Source organism: Seriola lalandi, unplaced genomic scaffold, assembly GCF_002814215.2.
Source record: "Seriola lalandi dorsalis isolate HSWRI2012SDOR001 ecotype SW California unplaced genomic scaffold, Sedor1 jcf7180002054383, whole genome shotgun sequence".
Lineage (NCBI taxonomy): Eukaryota > Metazoa > Chordata > Actinopteri > Carangiformes > Carangidae > Seriola > Seriola lalandi.
The window spans coordinates 888,588-908,991 of record NW_019524936.1 but is presented as its reverse complement, the minus strand read 5'-3'; the positions used below and the strand labels follow the sequence as shown (position 1 = coordinate 908,991).

Below are 20,404 nucleotides of genomic sequence, written 5' to 3'. Positions count from 1 at the left end.
ACTCACCCTCCCCTCCCCCCGGCCCTAAAAGAAGACAGAACGAGGGAGAGAAGAGAGGGAGAGAGAGAGAAATTCAGGAGGAGAAAGCTTTGAAGTGGCTTTCCATCGCAGTGAGTCTGCCGGCCGTCTCCCCGAGACGTGTCACCTTTGCCGAGAGGGAATAGGAAAATCACGTTTCGAATGGTAATGATAACATACTAATCACTTAAGCTCTTTGAAGAACCCGGGGAGTGTGCTACTCTGTCAGTATCCCTGGCTGCCTCATGCTCCCAGGCACACACAGGCACTGCAGCCATGGTCTAGGTGTATTAGCTTAAGCATTGCATGTCAATACGTCCCCTCCATCTCAGCTGATCCATAGGGGCTCATTATAGACCAAGCGTGGTATCCATTTTCTCCTACGTGCACACTGCCACCATCTCCACTTCCACACCCATGTAACCCCTCCCTGAAACCCTCTACCACACCCTACACCAAAAACATGCCACACCTTGCATCCTATCCCACTCACCATCTCCTCGTCGCTTTCCTCCTAGCCCATTTTACCACCCATCCACCCATCCACCCACCCGTTCTCCTATCCCTCCATCCTCCCCCTGCCCTCCCTTTAACTATTAAAAAGTATCTCTGCAATTTTAAATGACATCTGTCAGCGGCGTGAAGAAAAAGGAAGCGAGGGAAAGGAAGGAGTTCAGAGGGAGTTTTCTCCTCCCTGCTCTTTTCCCATCCCTCTTATTGTCAAACTTTGAAAAGCATGTCATTGACTTATTTTTTTTTTCCTCCACATTTTTCATTTCCTCTGAGTGATTAGCTGGTACATGTTTTGACAGCCCAACCAAAACTAGAGATTTCACTTCTCCCCCTGTCCCCTTCGCTCATGTGATGGGCATAAACCCTTGTCAGAGAGGCGGTTGCCATTCATCGGGTTGTTTTTGAGTGTCAAATGTGTTACATCTGATCGGTTTCTTAACATAGCATATTAGAAAGGCCATCAAAACCAACAACATTCGAGTAAACATTTAAGTCTTCCAAGTTCATGATGTTTATGATCCTCTACTCTGAAGGCTGTATGGATTTAATGAAAGCTGGGTCTTAGTTTGGACTTGCACTAAAAGTGTGTCACTACAGTGGATAATATGGGGCTGTACATGTTGTTTGAATCTATGTTTTTATGTCAGATAGGTGGCTGAAGCCTTGAACTCAACCAACATAGATTAACAATACACATTACTGAGATTACACAGCGGCGCTGTCTAATAAAACAGACCAATGTAATAGTTGAATCAATATTTGAAATCTGTTTGAAGCATCCATGATGATTAAATAAAATATGTGCATAAAATAAAGGAACTTTAATATAAAGTTTAATATCCAGGCATTACTTGAAACAAATAATGATCAAAGAGTTCCTTCAATGATTAACTCACTTGTTATACAGTACACCGGAATCTTTTAATAAGAGCCTTTAGTTTATTAGATCTTGGGAATAGTGTTAAAATCAAACGAAATCAGAATAACAGAATTAAACTTAATTCAGACATTTGAGTGTCACCACAACAGTCACCAGTTACAGCTCATGGGCACCTGTGCCATCCTTTTGAAGAAAATCTGACATGAATGTCCAAAACATAACAACCTCATTGGGAAAACTGTGGGGGAAAAAATTAGACAATTGGCATTTTCATGCAGTTTAATGCAACCCCAACCAAAGCAAGTGAGATCAGTTATAGTTAGTGAGCCTCTTTTGTACAATGTCAAAAAAAATATAATGTTGAAAAAATTAAACTAGGTATTCCCAGCTGGTTTCCTCAGTAAAACAGTTGCCAGTACTCAGTGACAAATTGACTAACTGTAGCTGTTAGTTGAAATGAAACTCAGGGTCCCCCGATGGTGACAGTGGAAAGAATTATATTTAAACCAAACAGGAAAACATTCAAGACATTGTCAAGTAACCTCAACTAATCACTCAGAACATGTGTACAAAATTCAGTAAAATCCCACTCATTCCTGAAGACTCCTTGTGCAGGTAACAGCACATATTCCACTGAGAATACAAAATGTCAGCCATAGATCCACATATATTGGTGTCATTTTAAGCTTTTGTGTTCATGTAGCATTGGTTCCTCTTTATTCGTTTTTGTTTGGGTTTGAGAGGACTGAACTGACTGATTCAAAGTGTTTAAAAAGCTAATAACATATAAAATCATTCAGCTCTGCTCTTTGCCACAGATAATACATGTATGTGTCCGTAATGTAGTGCAGTAATTGGATATTTGAACACAATGAAATGAAACCATAATGGAAGATGTCTATGTTTGAGACCCCCAAGATGGAACTCAAGGCCATCAGTCAACAGATCAGATCTTTTCTTGCCTTGCTCGTCAGACATGAATTGTTTAGCTATAGAGCAGGAACCAAAACCTCTAGTTCTCTTGGTTTCTGAGGAACTGCTATCAATTGATATGTGTACACATGATATTAGAGCCCTAGTTCACACCTTTATACTCTCAAACATCCACTTTGAAAAAAATGATCAAATTGCTTATTTAATATTTTATGCAACACATCTTTTCTCTTAACACATTGCTCTCTGAACTCCATGTTTTCAATGGACGGGCTTGTCAATTGTTGATAGCTGTGAGTAAGCCATGGGGGGATGCAGCAGCTCATACATCATGAATAACTGTTTTGGTCTACTAATGTGGATAAACAGGAAGCAGAAAAGAAATCAAATGGTTTTGTGTGGAATAATTATTACACTATAACGATGTTCATTTTATTAACATTTATGACATTGGTGGGTTCGAAAAGGCTTCATTATTTATTATTCAATCTTACACTTCATCTGTTGCTTTACTATCTACATTTGAGGGACTAAATGTTGATTTTGTCTTAAATTTCTCCATTTGGAAGCTATCACCTCGACAGGATTTTGTTTTGACGGAAAAGCTTCAAATTAAATAAAATTTTATCTTGATTTGCACCTCCCCGCCTTAACTTTTCCCTCGCGTGCAGCAGAAGGCTGTGCTGTGAAACAATACAAGGAGGCAACAAACCTCAAAGTAGTTCTTGTTTTCATGTCCAAGATGAGGCAGCAGCACCTCTTACATTGTCAGCCTCAACATGCATATGCTTGATATTCCATCAGCATATAACACATTGTCATCCATGAAGGTTATTGCCAACCTGGCGGTATTATGTTGTCGCTGTGGATGTGGTCTGTCTGTTTAGGTGACAGTGTTGATGTGTTTCTTTGAAATGGGTCCCAGCCCTCTCAATCAATTTTTTTGTGTGTGTTTGTTTCTCTGGCTTTATTTATTTTTTTTCTCCATTTGTTGCAGAGAGCGCATCTGTTGGACAACACAGAGAAGCTGGAAAGGTCATCACGGAGACTGGAGGCCGGCTACCAGATAGCAGTAGAAACCGGTACGTATTCTGTTTTGGATTGGGTTGGGAAGGAGTGCGGTGGTGTTGGGTGGGGGTTCAAGATAGTGGTGAGGATGAGTGAGAGACAGCAAATTGTCTTGCTCATATGTGAGGTAGGTGGATATGTGTATTTGTGTGTGTGTGTGTGTGTGTGTGTGTTTGGGGTGGGGGGGGTGGGTGGATGTAGAGGGTTGATGGGGGGGTTCGAAAAAAAAAAAACCTCTTTCCTTGACGCCTGATGACATTTTCGGGAGCACATCAAAGGCAAGCCAGGGAGAGAGAGAGAGAGAGAGAGAGAGAGAGAGAGAGAGAGAGAGAGAGAGAGAGAGAGAGGTGTACAGGCGACAGATCGGGCGCCGCTTCTCCTTGCTCTGCTCCCGAAGAAAATTCATGCATCGCTATGGCAGTGTGTGCGTGTTGTGTATGTGTGTGTTATGGGTGGGTGGTGGTATGTTTTTTTTTTTTCTTGTTTTTTTTTTCTTTTTTTTTTAAAAACACAAACAGACAGGGGGTCTATGAAAATAAACAACGTCAGCGTTCTTCCTGAAGTTCTTAATTCAGGGGTGCAGAAGGAAGAAAAAAACATAATATCACTTTCTAAATAAACCATCCAAAAAAACACACAAACTCCTTTTTTTCCTCATTATCAAGGATGGTTTTTATCTTAAAATAGGAAAAAAGCTCATTGGGATCTTAAATAGATTTAACCAGTTAGCATATTTTTTTTCTTCCTGTCTTCCTTCCTGACAGTCACCACATTATTGAGGCACAGTGTATTCCTCAGAGATGTATCAAAGCTCATTCTTGAAGTATCAACCAGCTTTCTGTGGCTTCCGTTGTAGTTTTGAAAAAGTTTGTCAATTTACACTATAATCGCGGGGTGGCTGGCGTGTGCGACATCGACAGATTTAATAATTCAAGTCAAGGAAGGTTCGCACGCAGACCACCAGCTTTTGATGTTCTCTGTAACTTGCATTCACAAATTCATAAATACAATCTGCATTCTCTGCTTAAAAATGTTGATTCAAATGTCTCAGATGATCCTTCCGTTATCCGGGTTTTTCGACTGTGTCAAATTCTGCGACAGCCGACAGATTGTTAATTCTACCCAGTTGTATCTTTCACTAGAGAGGCTTGTTTTGATGTTTTGCCTCACAGCTCGGTTGGTGTTTTAAGAAGTGGGCCACGGCTTAAAAGTGTTCAGTACCTCCTGTGCCCGGCCGTTTCTCCCGTCATAGTCGGCCACATGCCCCTTGACCCTGTGTCACTGGTGGCTGTCTCATCCACTGTTTGTGCGGCGAGCTAAGAACAATACTCGTTTATCCTGCCTTGGTCCCACACACTTGGCTTGGTCCACACCAGCTGTGGGGTGTGTTTGTGGTTTGGTGGGGAGGCTTCGCCCCTGCGTCTTTAATCCATGACCCCTTCCTTTACTCTGCTGTCGATACCAACCCTCCGCTCAGATGCACAACCTGAAATGGCAGTGTCTCTGGGTCAAAGCGGGAATACATCTGCACAAAGAACATAGTTACACAGGGAATATGCACTCTTCCACCAGACTAATTACTATATATGCCAAGCTCTCAAATTCAACAGACGCACTGGGCACAAACATTAGGTAGCCATATTTATCCACTGGGTTTATAAGGTTTGACAGTGTTTGCCATCTGATCCCAAATTCAGTTTGGTCTTTAATTTAGTGTTGTTCACCCATCTCAAACTATATATTTACTCTTGTAGTTCCTCAACGGCTCATCACAGCACTTCACAGACATCTTCATGAAATCCTCCACTTTTTAGATCATAGTCCTGCCACAGTTCTTAGAGTATTGAGATACAGTACTCCAAGGCCTGGGATTTGTCTGTTTGGAAACACTAAATTGTTTACTTTTATAGTCCAACAAAGGCTTCATTTAGTGTAGTTCCTTCTCTTTCACGCCAACAAATACAACGTAATGAAATAAAGAAGTGCACCATGCTTTATCCATGCACGTTATGAAAATGGCATTGGCAGTTGTTGAGGAATAAGCTTTGAGTTTTCAAACGTAGAGGTGTGGCATCCATAGTCGTAAAACAAGAATAATTAGAGTGTTAAGTGTTTTCCAATCATACGCTCTCTAGTCATACTGTTAATACTTTTCTTGCCACTAACCTCAAGTCTCCTCAGACATCTAAGCTGCACTTTTAAGAGCAGTTTAGCATCATTATTTTGCAGTAATTCAAAGTTGCATTCTCTATCCACAATGACACAGTAGCACTTAAGAACTGTAATTGACCAGTGGGGGAAGTGGAACTAAAAGACATTTTATTTCAAAGCGATAGATACTGAACAAAGAAATGGCGTAGAAACTCAGCTTTGCCCCCTTTTCTCTTCAGTGTCGACAATATATCTCTTAATGACCAGGAACAAAAAAAACAGGATGCTTCTAGGTCATATTTAAGGGGAAAAAAGAGGACTCTTAGTTCTAAGAAAAGATGAATCTTCACACAGTACCATTTTATCAGATTTTAGCATTTTTTTTCCTACCATTCTCAATGTCTCCAGTGTATTTAGTGAAAACAAAGACTTGCCAAAAGCAGTGAGAGCCCTCAGAGGGATATAGAAGAGACTCTTTGGACATGCAGAGCTATTTACCACACACACCCTCAAGAACCAGGGTCCTCTGTTTGTCTCATAAATAAAGTATAGAACTTCATTAGTGAGGAGCACTGACTTAAAAGCCCAGGCATAGCAACAAGCAGACATGGGGGCTAGCCCAGTTAAAGAGGGCCCTAAATAAAGAGGGAGGGCATGCAGTTAGCCAATTTAAAGACATTTGAGTCAGGGGCATTTGAAATGCCCAAATGTGGAGGCTTGACTGATGTTAAATCAAAGACATGCCAGATTTTAGTCCTTCCCTCCACAGTTGAAAAGATTTTGAATGATTTATGATTGCTTGTTTAGAAACAGCTAGCATGTCAAATAAGACATCTAAGTTGCAATGATTACCTATTCCACCTTTTTGATTATTATTCATTGAAGGGCCGAGAGTTGAGTCTTACTGATCGACAGCTCATACAAAACATGACTAAAAATTGTTCCATCAAACTCATCTTGAATTTTCTAGTTATGGTTATTAAAATTCACTGTTGTTTATTGGCATAACTCTGATTACTGAGCTGCTTTAAATTAAATTTGCTTTGTTGTGTCAACATAGAAGCCTTTTGCTGATGCGACTGTAAATGTGCAATTGTTTTAGGACACTAGTAGTAATTGTAAACTTAAAGATATAGATGGGCTGGAAACTACTGCAGTTTGTTTGCAGAGACACGACTAATACAGGTTAAATACAATTTTATTTTATTTATTTATTTTTTAGAATTAATTTTTACATGAAATATAAAGGCTTTTAGTTCTTACAATCATGATAGTCACCAGTTGCTACAAATGCATCTCAGTGGCAATATTTACAAATTGTACGACTCAGTAAATTAACTGGCAAATGTGGAGTTTACTTTGAAAATTCACCCCCTTTATATTTGTTCAGCTGACACAAATAACTTAGCGATGGCAGCAAAATGAGCTGCTGAAACAAAGACAGACACAGACAAAAGCACTGCTACTCTGCATTTTAAAGGTGGCCAGCAAGAGGCTGAGAACACTTCTTAGGCAAGTGTTCTTGGTGTTTAGGGGCCTGTAATCAATCCTGCAAAATGAAAACAGCTCATTAGGGATTGATTTCAGTCCCGTTTAGATAAGCAGAGAGGGTCGGGGCCCGGCCCCCAGGGGCCCCAGCCTAGCCCAAAGTTCACACCATGCCAGGTAGAGAGCAGCACCGCAGGCTATCAACTTTATTAGGATGGAGATAAGCTGATTAGACCTTGTCAATCAAAGGTGCCAGTGACTCAATCATGATCCAGGGGACTTTTCTTTCTGTGTCTCCCCTTTTCTCGCCCTTCCCTCTCTCACAATCTCCCTCTCTTTTTTGTGATAAATCATTGAAGCGACCAACAAAGTGGCAGCCATCGCTGGGCTAAGCTAAGCAGCCCTGCAGTTGTCACCAAGGCAGACGCGTGAGGACCCTGTGATGATGTGACGACTATATTAAAGAGTACATCAGTTTGTTTTAGAGCAGTTTGATTTGAACTGCAGTGGTATTAAAAGAGAGGGGGAAAAAGAGGGGAGGGCGAGCACGCCGGCGTCATCGAACATGATTTCAGTGGCAGAGCAAGGGGTGCTGGGACAGCAAGAAATAAATAGATAAATGACAGAGTGACGAGAAATAAATAAATATGTTTTTGTAAACATAAAAAAAATCTTCATGGCTCCCTTTTGAAGCTGAGCGTGGCTTTGAGTCTTGCTGAGAGTCCATGGGCGCTGGAGTGGCCCAGTAACACAGCGCACGTTTGTCCCGACTCTCTATCTCTCCCCCTCCATCTTTGTCTCTTTCTCTGTTTCTCTCCCACTTGCTTTATTTCTCCCTGTTCCCTCTAAAGATCAGACTCGATGATTCTTTTGGTGCTGGGCCACCAAAGTGGTGCTCGCTCCTCAAATCCATACGCAAACACTTAACAAATTACATAATCAGTTACATTTATGAAGCCCAAGTGATATTTAAAGCAGACTCTATTATTGGCTCTATTTCTTATTTTATTTCTGTTTTTATTATTTACAATTATCATTTAATCCAAAGAAATATGAACTGCAATATTTAATTGTATAATCATATTGATAAGTCATAATATCTCCACAAATTAAAATATTTGATTCAATTTAAATTATTTATTTTTTGGAATGGACTTTTTTTTTTAAAACATCCAACATCTAAATAGAAATAAATATAGTCATTTATTTTTTAAACAAAGTAATGTTAAACTATTTTCTTAATTCTCATACTTTTTAACATTAACATTATACAACAATTTTATTATTAGTCTTTACTATTAGTTTTATCTTGTTAATACACCAGTTTGATACGTGGTGTTACTAAGGATTGTGAAGGATTTTTCAGTCACTATATGAATAATTTGTATAAATGTATACAGTATATATGCAATGTAAATCTTTTTCTTATTAAAATGTGACTGAATCTTTTCTCACTTCTTTTCTGTAGTTTATTCTCTCTGTTATACAATGTAGTTTGAATATTTTAAGGATCTCTTTTTCATTCCTCTTTTTAAAAGGACAGTTTGCTAAAGTGGATTTCCTTGAGGTATAGCATAATAAATCACTTTTTTGTAGGCTGATACAATCGGCATGTTGTATTGTGTTCAAAAAGAATATGAAGTTATTTGATAATTGTTTGATTAATGGAGCCGAGATCTAGGATTTAAATATTTCACAGCTTGAGTTTTCAGCTGAGGAGATAGGAGGACTTTTTAAAAAAAAAAAATATACGATTTAAAGGAAAAGTATGTTTTCCTATAGCTATTTAAAACGAAAATAATTGTTAAAAACGCGCCCAAAATTTTGCCTGAAACCATATTTCCTAAATATATATGCTTCAATGCCTAACATCTTGCTCTCAGAAAATCTAGCCGTGGGTGAGCTGTTTATCGGTAAACCCCCGGTGGATGAAAGGCGTAGCAATAATGATTTTTTCTCTCCTAATCGGACCTTGTCAGCAAGGCGTCTTATCGTGGAGAGGAAAATGACACCGATCCTATCGAAGAGCCTGGAGTCCGAGTCGGCGGCACGTGTCCCCCCCAATCATGGCTGGCCATGGCCCAGCCATATCTAGCGCCGCCACAAACGGCGAGCGACGCTTTTTTCATGTGGACTTCAAAAACGTTGCGAGTCATTAAAATTGCACCCACGTTCGGCAGCGGGGATCAGCCGCTCTGGAGCGAAAATGGGATGTGGGAAGAGGAGACTCGCTAAATGTGTTAATTCCATCCTCACATGTTTACGGCTTAATTTTAATCTGTTTGAGGGAGGAGGAGGGGTGGAGGGACGATTGGAAAGGGGGGCGGGAGGGGCAATGAGAAAGCCGCGCACTGCAATAAATCGCCATTATCTTTGACACCCTAGGACTCAGCTGTTCCAGGGATTTAGGGGTCCACTGGCAACAGTGTATATCGTAGGGCATGAAAACACTGTTTACGCTTGAACTGCGGTAGCTAAGGTGCAATCACCAGTTTCAGGCTGCACAGACAAAAGGCCTTCCGTGCACAATGGCCAGCTAGCATACGGACTCTCAATGGAAGAGCTGAACCAACAGACTTCGGTATGTGTTTGTATGTGTGCGCCTGTTTTCCCTGCGTGTGCGTGGGCAAGTCTCAGTTTCCCTGTGAATCGACAGGTGTTGTCGCAAACGTCCAAATATTAGCTTAAGTTAAGTGGCGCTACAAAGATGGCAGTGAGTGACGTGTTTGTGTAAAATTAAATGAACCTTACACCAAAGATGGATGCCAAATTTTATGACTGAATAATGATTCAGTTGAGTCCACCAACTAGTCTGCATGTGTCCCTCAATTAGGTCTTCACAAAGTGTTAGCTAGCATTAATAAAATTATGAGAAAATCTTATAATTAGACCTTTAGTCATTTATTAGCTTCAACAAGGCTCTCAACATAATGAGTCTCTTGGAAGTAATGATCTGACTAGAGAGCTCATTGGAGCTCTCCTGCTCAGTCAAACATGAGACAACATTTCTTAGGGAAATATATATTTTTAAATTAAATTTAAACTTATTAAATTTGCGCGATAGCTTAGTACATATTTTATCAAACATTTGTATGTTTAAGATGCAGGTATTACACTTTAATCCATAACTTTAAGTCCATTTAAATGACAGCTTCACATCATTTTCTTACATTGCAAATATCAGAGATTGACCATGGAACATGAACTCAAATATATTATTTACTGAGGTACTGAGAAAACAGCATTAGCATGGTTAACTGAACATGTGCGACCCAACAACTTGATCAACATTTCTCAATAGCAGTACATGATGACTGGTCCACGGTAAGCTACACAAGAGATGAATATAGTAACAGTTTATTAGATTAAAAAAAACATTGGCAATTTCAGCTTTAAATAATGCACAGTATCCCTTAGTAATAACCTTGAATCAGTAATTTTGGCGCAGTTTGTAAATTAGTCTATATTCACGATCAAGCCTCATCCGAATCGTTTATTGATATAATCTAATCCTTATCTTAAGATATGAAACCCCCCCCCCCCCAATTGCTAGATAGTGGTATGCCACTATATCTTAAAAGACACCTTTGTCCCAACCTTAAATCACTTTTTTTTTTTCTATTTTTAGCTTACAATAACTAAAAAGATACCCCCTGCCTTCTTGCATGCAGAAGAAAAAAGTGTAGCATTGACCTCTGGCTGACACAGAGAAAGCTGAGGGAGGGAGGGGGAGATGGAGAAAAAGAAAGCAGCAGAAAGAGCGACAGAGAGGAGAGAGCTAAGACAACAACTGTGAAGAGCCGCATAGGGTTAAAGAAAAACTGTTTCAGAAGGAAATGGGAGACAAAAGCGAGGACTCAGAGCCCCCATGGGTGCTTTAAAGAGCCGCTACATCTGAGGCGCTGAAATATTAAAAACGGAAAGGGAGAACCAAAAAAAAAAAGAAGAAAAAAAAATTGAAACAGTGAAATAAAGTAAAGGATTGGCAGTGAGAGAGAATTGTGCCACCTTGTCACCCGAGGACGTATATCAGAAATATTAATTCAGTGATGAGAATGACGCACTGCATGACAAGAGGATTGATGACAGTTAAAACCCTAAAAGGAGTAAAAAATGAGGAGACGCTTATCAGAGCGAGTGTGGAATGGCTTCTGTACAGGGATAAGAAATAAGGATGGATATGACTATATTCACAACAGCTACATGTTTTAACAATTTCTATTTCTTTACCAATTCAAAAAATAAAAACTCCTGTAGCTTTTTTTTTTTTTTTTTGACCAGTAACCTCCCTTAGATGTGATCTCATTTACAATGTAGTAAAGTGACAACCTTTCTTATTTAAAAAGAGGCAAGTGGCACGCTACTACAAAGCACTTGAGTAATGACAACTGAGTCAAACTACCATTAGCATTGTATCTTCACAGTGAGTCTTCTGTCAAGCTGGCAGACATAAATGGCCAATTTTTGATGCAGATTCAACAGAGTGTTAAGGAAGAAAATTGTTAAGGGGAAAGTAGTACTATTGCTGCTTCTCAATATTTCCCTTTTGCTTTGCTCATGTAAAATGACAATTTTGTTAGTTGTTCAAAATAATTTGAAGATTTCAGCCACGTACCTGTGATGTGTCATGACGTCAGTCGTAATATCCCCTTTTCTTTATAAATGTTTTGAATAGATTTTATAAGACAACAGTATGTACTGAATTTAATCAGTTACTTAATTTTTATTTGTTTGCGTTGAATTAAAAACACATAATCACAGAGAGTGAAATCATTAAATATTATAATGACGACTGCAAAACCTGACAGAAAGAACTAATGAGTAATTCATCAATGACTCTTCAGGCAAAATAAACTTTTTCAGATGAGGAATACTTGCCTCATACTGACCTGAAATAGCATTCACAGTGCAGTTGAAATTGTGTGTCAGATTTAGCAGTAGTAAGCAGACAGTCTAAGGCAAAGTTACTAATAGTAGTTTGCTACCCAGCTGACTGCTGATGCCATTTTAATCTAAGTAGTCTGCCATTATTCACTTACAGTAAAGATACATAAAAGTTAGAGTTGGCAAAAATGTATTTTTAGGCACATGCCTTACTGTAACAGGAAAAAATAAATTATCCAAAACGTGGAAATAAGTATATAATAATAAGTAAGATTTTTTAAACTATTTTAACTACTTTTAACTACTGTGTTCCCCAAAACCTAGAATAAATTAGGTTTTTAAATAACTCCCTGTACCATTGCCCACAATCTTAAATATTCTTCTCAGTTTTTTCTGAATGGTTGTCAAAAAAAACAACTTAATTTATACTGTGCCACTAAATCCAGTGCAGCTTTATATGAATTTTGTTGTTGTATTTGTTGTATGTAATGTATATATTTTGCCCCATCAAAAATAAATCAATCAAATAATTAGCTTATCATAAAAAAGAACAGTGACAGTGCCAAACCAGTGTGTAATTTTTTTTTAAGGAAAGTATATGTGCAATTACTTTGTGTTTTCTCATATTTCTCGTCACTCTCATACCAGTATTTGAAATGCTGACTGGAAAGTAATGAATTATATATTGTAAATAATAAAATAAATGTAAGAGGTTCCTGAAACACCAGGCTGTACTTTCTGTAAAACTTGGACATAATGCACTTTGTTAAATTATAGATAAAAGTTTTATACCTAGGTGATAAGATTACTGGTTTTGAGTAATCTGGAGCATTTTAATGTTTCTGATAGTTTAAACAAGTTATTAGTAGGTTATAGTAACTTTCCCAGATGGGACTGCATCCAAAGGTCTGTGAGGAAATAACCCAACAACAACAATGACCCCTTTTAGCTTAAGATGGAAAGCTGGTGCAAGATTAGACTTCAATTTCTTGGTCTAAATCTAAAAAGAAAGTACAACTGCTCATGTTCCCTGCAACAATAAAAGTTGGTTCTAGCCTTGAGAAAAATATTTGATCCTGTGTTTAAAAACCATAGAGGACTAAATGCAACCATTAGCTCTTTTTTTGAAATGTAGACATTTCCCGAGCCTCCCACCCTGCAAGTTACACAATTATACTGTACAAACACAGTGAAGCACATTAGCCATCTCCGTCTGTCCTTGCCTCTCTTTTCCTCAATGGTAGCCCCAAGGAGCACCCCCCCGCCCCTGTCAAAGGATCTTCCTCCTTGGCTGTCCTGTGCCCATCAGACAGGGTGCCCGCCCGTTTAAGACACCCAGGGAACATGAAACAGAGCCGGGCCGAGATGTCAGCTGGTTGCCCCATCTGCCAGTCAGTGGGATGGTAAAGCTTTTGTCCTGGGGGGTAACCTTAGGAGTGTTCTGCGTGCTGCTCAAGCGTGTTTGTGTACGCACACATGTGCGAGTTGCTTTGGGACAGGAGAGCCTGCATCACAGTTCTGAGCAAAGCCAGGCTCAGACAGCATGCTGATATTGTCCTTTTAATTTATGTGTGACTTGTGTGCACATATAGGATTGTCACATTTGGACCAAAATGACCAACATATAAATTTGGATTCTCTGTTGTCAGATCAGGGCAAAATAACTGTGTTTACCACAACATTTTTGAATGGCAGACATTTTCAGGGGAATAAAATGTATAGGTCTCAAGGAATTGTCCTCGATTGCATTGAAGTTAATTGGTCTCATTTCAGATGTGCTCATTTCTTATGGAATCGAGAACTGGTGGAGTGCTCATCAGACTTTTAAATTGGCTGGAACTTTTCTCTATCCTTTCCCTGTTCTCCTGTTAAATAGCATAACCTTGACAGAACAAACAGTTTGACTCTCATATAAATGAATCAAGGTACTGACTGGATGGCGGCTGGCCGGCTTGTTGAATGGAAGCATAGTTCCACGTGTGCATTCTATCGTTTGGTAGATAGGCCGCGCCCTTGAGCTGCTTTAGGAGGGAGGCGCTGTAAGAAGGTCTGTAAGAAGGTGCTGAAAGGGGGGCCTCTGTGCACGCACGAATGCTCACACATAATCCTTTGGACGGGTCTATGTGAGCCCAAGAGTTCCTAAAAAGAGAATGCACATAGACAGCATGAACTTATTTATTTACCACTGAGTTATGCTTTTGTAGTTGTGCCTGTCAAGGATATCAGCACAAGTTAATATGTGTGCTTTTCTGTGTGTCTGCATGTGTGTTTCTTTTAGTAATACGTGCATGTTGCTTTTGCTTTGCACCTCAGTTTCTTCAGGCTCAGATAAAATGTGATTTATAACAACAAAGTCATCCCTTTCCTGCGCTGTAATCATTTTTAGTCAACTTTGACTGTTGACTGCCATGTAGAAAGCTTCCCTTAAGTGGTCTACATAGTCCCCATGCTCACATCAGTCAGTCTCACCGCATGATGTATGTAGTGGTAGTCCTGAAGGGCTGATGTATGCACAGCTCTGCACCGGCAAGTCCTCCCTGAGCACATCTATGATCTTGGGTTACTCAATCATCAATCAAGGCCAACTGCAGCGTACTGTACTGTCGCCCATCTTTTAAAGCTCAGTTGTGAAGGACTGGCTAAGATGGCCTAAGGGACACTTCCCTTGGTCTGACGCATCTCAGGTTTGATGTGAATATGTGCGTAGTTATGACTACACACAGAACAGAGTGGACGCATTGATGTAGACTTTTTTAATGTTTGGTGAAGGCCACCTGATAGTGCGGATTTGCTTATAAGTATCCTTTTTTTCAGAATTTTTCAGTATATTTTGGTAAACATTTTTCTGTAATTTGTTTGACATTTGCTTTCTATAATTCTGGTCATTTTCAACTTTGAACTGCGTGATCGAGGAATGGAAAATAAACAGGAAACAGGAAATGAAAACCATAATTTCATTAGGTAGAAACTTGTCTATATGTCTAATATTTTAGACAGGCTATTAGTTGCTACATAGTGAATTATTGATATGAATACATATTTAAAGTAACGTTAAGTGAGTGCAACATATTTCACTCTTTGTTATCATTTAATTATTATAAGAAAAGGCAATTGTCTTTTTAAGGGAAATGAACATGCAAAGTCTTTTGCCAAACATGCATTGATCAAATGTGCTTTCCAAATTCACCCCATTCAGAATGAAGCTTACCTGAAGAATGCAAAGCCTAAATTTCAGACAGTATGGGAAGAGGGAGCAGACAAAGAAGGCAGTGCAAGAAAACAGTGCCAGAGAATCAAAAAGAAATATACAGTACATTCACTTTCTCCACAAGGCTATTCTGAATTCATTATATTATCCAGAATGGACGTTCAGAACCATACGATATTGCAGTGATAGAGTTGCATGCCAATTTTCCTGTGTGCTTGAAGTGAGGTATTGTGCTATTTTAATGAGCTGTTTAGACTAGTGGCCGGTTGCATTTGGGCTGTAACAACCAGCTCAATGAATAATTGTTATTGCCTCTTAAAGGCCAGATGTATGGAATTCATGCAAATTTATAGCAAAGGGAAAATGTGTGTGTGTGTGTGTGTGTGTGAGGGTGTGTGTGTATGTGTGTGTGTGTGTGTGTGTGTGTGAGAGGGTGTCTTCAAATAATTGTATTCCAGATGTCCTTCTTTCATGTGAACCACACACATGCGGGCACACACACACACAAACACACACTAAAAAGACAGAACAGATGATGGTGATGATGATTAAGATCTTAAGCATATGGAGATACTGTGTTGGTTTAGTGTTTGTGGGTATATGTGTGTGTTTGTGTGTGTGTGTGTGTGTGTGTGTGTAGCTGTGGCATTTTTTTCAACATTTCTGCTCCCTCAGTCTTCTGTGACAGATTTGCCCATCTCTCCTGGGGAGGCCTTCACTCCCAATTTAGACGCAAGCGTCGTCAAGTGACAGCAATGGCTCCGGCACCCTACCTTTGCGATATGACTACAGTTAACTTAACAAGTCTCGATATGTGAGCTCCATCTTTGATGTAATTGATTTGAATGGTTTGAGCATCTTTCTTGTGGAGAAGTTGAAACTTTTGGTACATCTGTCAAGATGATCTTCAGAGGGATACAGGTCATTTCTGTCACATAAAAAAAGTCATCATCATATTTCACATAATCTGCAGTGTATTTTTGGTGCTTGAATGTCCAACATAAAAAATGCTCCCCTGGACTCTAAGTGTCAGCTACAGTGGCCCCTCAAAGAACTCAGTCACTCAGGATGGGCATGTGTGGACACACTGTACTCAGGTGTCTAAACAGGAGAGGAGCAGCAGCACAGGATCGTAATCCATCTACCCATGCTGGCTTGTTGTACAGTGATCATAAATGTCAACAGCAGAACATAAATCAAAGAGCCCTCTGATACAAAACTGTTGGGAAGGTGGTCATGTTACAAGCAAATCTTGTATTTCACTATGTTTTACGTCTACATTGGACCTTTCGTGGGCTGAGCTTTAAGTGTGAATGTGGACATTTGTTTTGATGAGATTCAAGTACAATGAATCTATTGTTTGTTCTTGTCTTTGTTTTTCTTTACTGCCTCTGCAACACCTTAACCTTGACTGTTGCAGCTGTTTTATAAAAAGTGAGGAACCACTTTACTGCAGTAAAATGAGAACATAAGTGCATTATACAAAACTAACAACAATAACTAAAAACAACTAACAACAACTAAGTCAGGTAATAAATTACAAAGTAAAAATCTACTATTTGTCCTTTTTTTTTTAAATGAAAAAAAAGAAGCTTTTGTAGTGACATAACTGAAATACATAAATCAGTAGAATGAATTAATATCATTTGATTAAATGAAAGTTTTACTTAAATTCGATTCTCTGATGGCCTTTTAGACTTCAGCAAAACATATGTTGTTTCCCCATTAGCCACGCTCATGAAGCCTTTTAAAAATGTTCAAATATCAGTGAACTGCAAGTTCATGAGTGTCTCTGAGTGTGTACGTTTCATCACATGTGCCTGTGTGTGTCAGTGAGGGGTGAAGTTGTGTTGAGTGACAAGGCCACGCGTCTTGAGCCACCTGGATTTATTTGGGCCAAACAAGAGGGGCCCATGTCTGTCTGGGCCCCTCTTCTGTCCGCAGTGGGGCCTCAGAGCCATGAACAGAAGGTGCCTCCTCTCAACTCACACCTGAGCTCCTCCCAGCCTGGGACCAACCTCTCTCTCTCTCTCTATCGCTCTCTTCATCCATACAACCTCTTCCCTCTCTTTCTTTCACTACCCTCTCTATCCCCTCCACTTCTCTCCCAGGCCATGGCCTGGCCTACTTTTACCTCTCACACTCTGGACCCTTTGATGTCGACTATGTTGGCCCTTTCCACAGATCATGTGTACGTTTGGAAATGTCCCCTTTGCTCAATCCTCAGTCTGTTTATGAATATACATTTCACAAACAGGATATGTAGTTAATGGTCTACAAAGAGAAGCATTCTCTCTCATGTATTAGCTGTGCTTATCACAGTAAATGATGCTAAGGTTCGCAGTGAGAACCACTCTTCCATTTACTTGATTCCCTCCTTTCTTTTTCAGACACTGCTGAGTTTGTTTTCCTTTTTTGTTGATGTCCCCCCCCCCCCATATGAATCTCTCAGCTCAGTTCCTGGAAAAGATTCAGAGAGATTCATGAGCTTTATTCAGTGAGGAAATATGTGTTTGCTTGTCTGTTAGCATCTTTTTCATTTAGTCTTGAGGTGACAGGGTGTGAAGCTGGGTAGGCGTGTGCATCTCAGAAGTCAAAAGCACAAACGCTAACAAGACACCAAGTTGGCTGCTTTATATTTGAAGGTAAAATCAACTCAAAATCAACAGGATTCCTTCTTCTTTCTCTGGTCAGTTTAGCATTATATCAGAGAATTTTGTCACATGATATAAATGTATTGTGGCAGATTTCACAGAGTCTTAGTGATAGGACTTTGTGTTTTGCAACAGAGAATCATTCAGTCCACACTGGTTTCGATAGAAGGACCTGGAGTGTGCTCATAGTGCATAATTGTCACCTGACTGTTGAAAATGCAATTCTTTATCTCATGATGACAGCTTGGAACTGTGAAAATTATTGGCTCCATTGTACCATCTGACTTGCATACTTGTATGTTTTATATGTAATGTTCTTCTTTTCCGGGAGGTTTATATTACAAATAGATAACACTAAGTTGAAAAATATGTCTTTGTCACCTAATGAAATTAGTGGGTCTCAGTTTTGGACAGTAAGGAAACTTTATGACATGGTGGCTTAAACAGTATAATACCTAAATACTTGTTCGTAGGATACATTTATTGTTGGTCTTAGCCTCTTGAGGTGAAGTGTTGATAAAAATGACAAAATTAAATAATACCGCCCTTTATCTTTAGATATGGAATACAGTTTCCTGCAATACAGTTTGCATTTCACCAAGTTAAGAGCCTGTTTTGCAAAACTGCAGTGCTCGCTCAATATAGGTGCAACTGACATATTTATTGGCATTTTATTTTTGGCCATCTGCAGCCATCAAGGTTGTGCAACATCATCATCGCAGTGTCAGGGTAGAGCACACCCTCAGTGAACTTGCCTCTGGTTTCTTACATTCAGTTTGCATTATGGCAGTTTCTTGTCTCACCTTCTGTGCATAGTTTGTTAGTTTGTGTGTATAAGACCACCACTAAAGGACTCAAGTCTTCATCACAGTCATCAGGTTTTAAATTCTCATCCCAACCACTTTTCAGTGTGTGCAAAAGTCGTGACTAGTATTTTGACTATTAGTCAGCTGCAGTAATTGAAGCTAGCAATAAAAGACTCTGGACTATAAATCACGCAGCCAATTGGCAATAAAATACAATGAAAGTTAATGCATGTCAAATGCATGGGAAAAGGCCAGCGTGCACGGAGCAACTGTTGACCCTACAAGGTAAAACGCTGTGATATACAGTACACTAAAGTGCCAATCAGTGTCCCTGTTGTCAGCTCCTCTGGACAAAAGCATATATAAAGTACTTGTTGCCTTGGTTTCTTACTGGAAGGTCTAAACTGGCTTGGTGTCATTAGTATTCAACACTAACACCTAATTGATCCAAACTGGTCTTAATAGGCGAAGGAGGACGTGGCCCACCATTGTAACTAGTGGCATGGGAAACCTGGCAATTAATGGGACATGGTAGATGTCTCGGATTTAGTTGTATCAATAGAAAGATTCCCACTTACACTGCAGCTCGGTGATAATTGAGCCGTCAGTCTCTCTGGGCTCTTACAGTCACAGAGGCTGAAAACTGGATCCAAAAGTTAAAATTGATTTGACAATATTAGTAAAGCCACTTTTGTGTTAAACTTAGTGGTCGTCATTCAATTATTATGTGTCTGTTATGAATATCGGCACAGACAACTGGGAGGAAGAAAGTTTTTAAAAACCCACACACTGTATGTTCTTAAACTTCAGGCACACTGCCAATACAGGGCATGAGTGTGTGCGTGTCCACTGATATGTGTGTGTTGAAGAGGCTGTCTTTTCTCTATCAGACTAATAGTGTGTTAGCCCAGTCTTCAAGATGTCTGAGACTGTAATTAGTGGATTGCTTTGAGCCAGGCCAGCCCAGGGCGATGGGAGGAACTGCGGGGAGTGAAGGGAGCAACAACATGAGGGAGGCTAGAGAAGAAAAGGGCCGCCCATTTTATAGTCCTGATGGAGGTTATATTTTTTGTGACAACTGGACCAGAGTAATCAAAATGTGTTAATAATCCCTTCAAAGGGCCTGGCGGCACATCAGTGAGAAGCCTCACTGAACGCCAATCCCCCACTAGACCCTGGTTCTGGCTGCCCCACCCTCATTGACCCTCTGTCATTCTTTCTTTCTCCCTGTCCTGCTCTGTCTTCATGTCTTTTACTCTTGATCTTATCTCTCTCATGTCAAACCAATGTTTCTATTGATTGTGTCTAGACAAAGTTACTCCAGAGTTACATATCAAACTGAATTTTCTTATATCCAAATCACCAAAATAGACAAGCTTATGTGTCACAAAGCTCAAATTTTGTCAGGTTGCAGTTATTGCAGCAGAGCCCAGGCCCAGAAGGGGGCATTTATCTGAGTTGTAGAGTCTGTTCTGGCACCCTGCTGCTTGTGTCTAACCCCCTGGGACGATGCCAGGTCAGACTGTATAGGGTCCAATAAGTTCTATCTTTTGTTTTAGGATTAATGGAAAGGTCAAAGTTCACAAAGCTGGCCAGATGGGGTCTCTAGTGCTAAATATCCATACCTTCCGCCCCTAAAAGGAGGTTGAGCATCAGAATCAATGCACCCAATCGATGGGCATAGTGGTGGAGGTAATGCTGGCAAAAAGTTTGATTGCATGCATATTGATCAGAGAGAGGCTAAGAAGCTGTAAGGCAATTGATTTTATTTTGGATTTGCATTGTTTTGGCTCATTTCTTT

At 39.8% G+C, this 20,404-nt stretch overlaps 1 protein-coding gene across 3 annotated transcripts in view; it reads left to right on the top strand.

The window, feature by feature from the left end:
- vti1a (vesicle transport through interaction with t-SNAREs 1A) overlaps positions 1-20,404 on the top strand; it is a 111,976-nt gene that overhangs the window by 30,935 nt on the left and 60,637 nt on the right. For all 3 annotated transcript variants that reach the window (XM_023409195.2, XM_023409197.2, XM_023409196.2), the window contains one exon: positions 3,342-3,426. In XM_023409195.2, the coding sequence (XP_023264963.1) occupies positions 3,342-3,426 (85 nt within the window). The remainder of the gene's footprint in view (positions 1-3,341; positions 3,427-20,404) is intronic.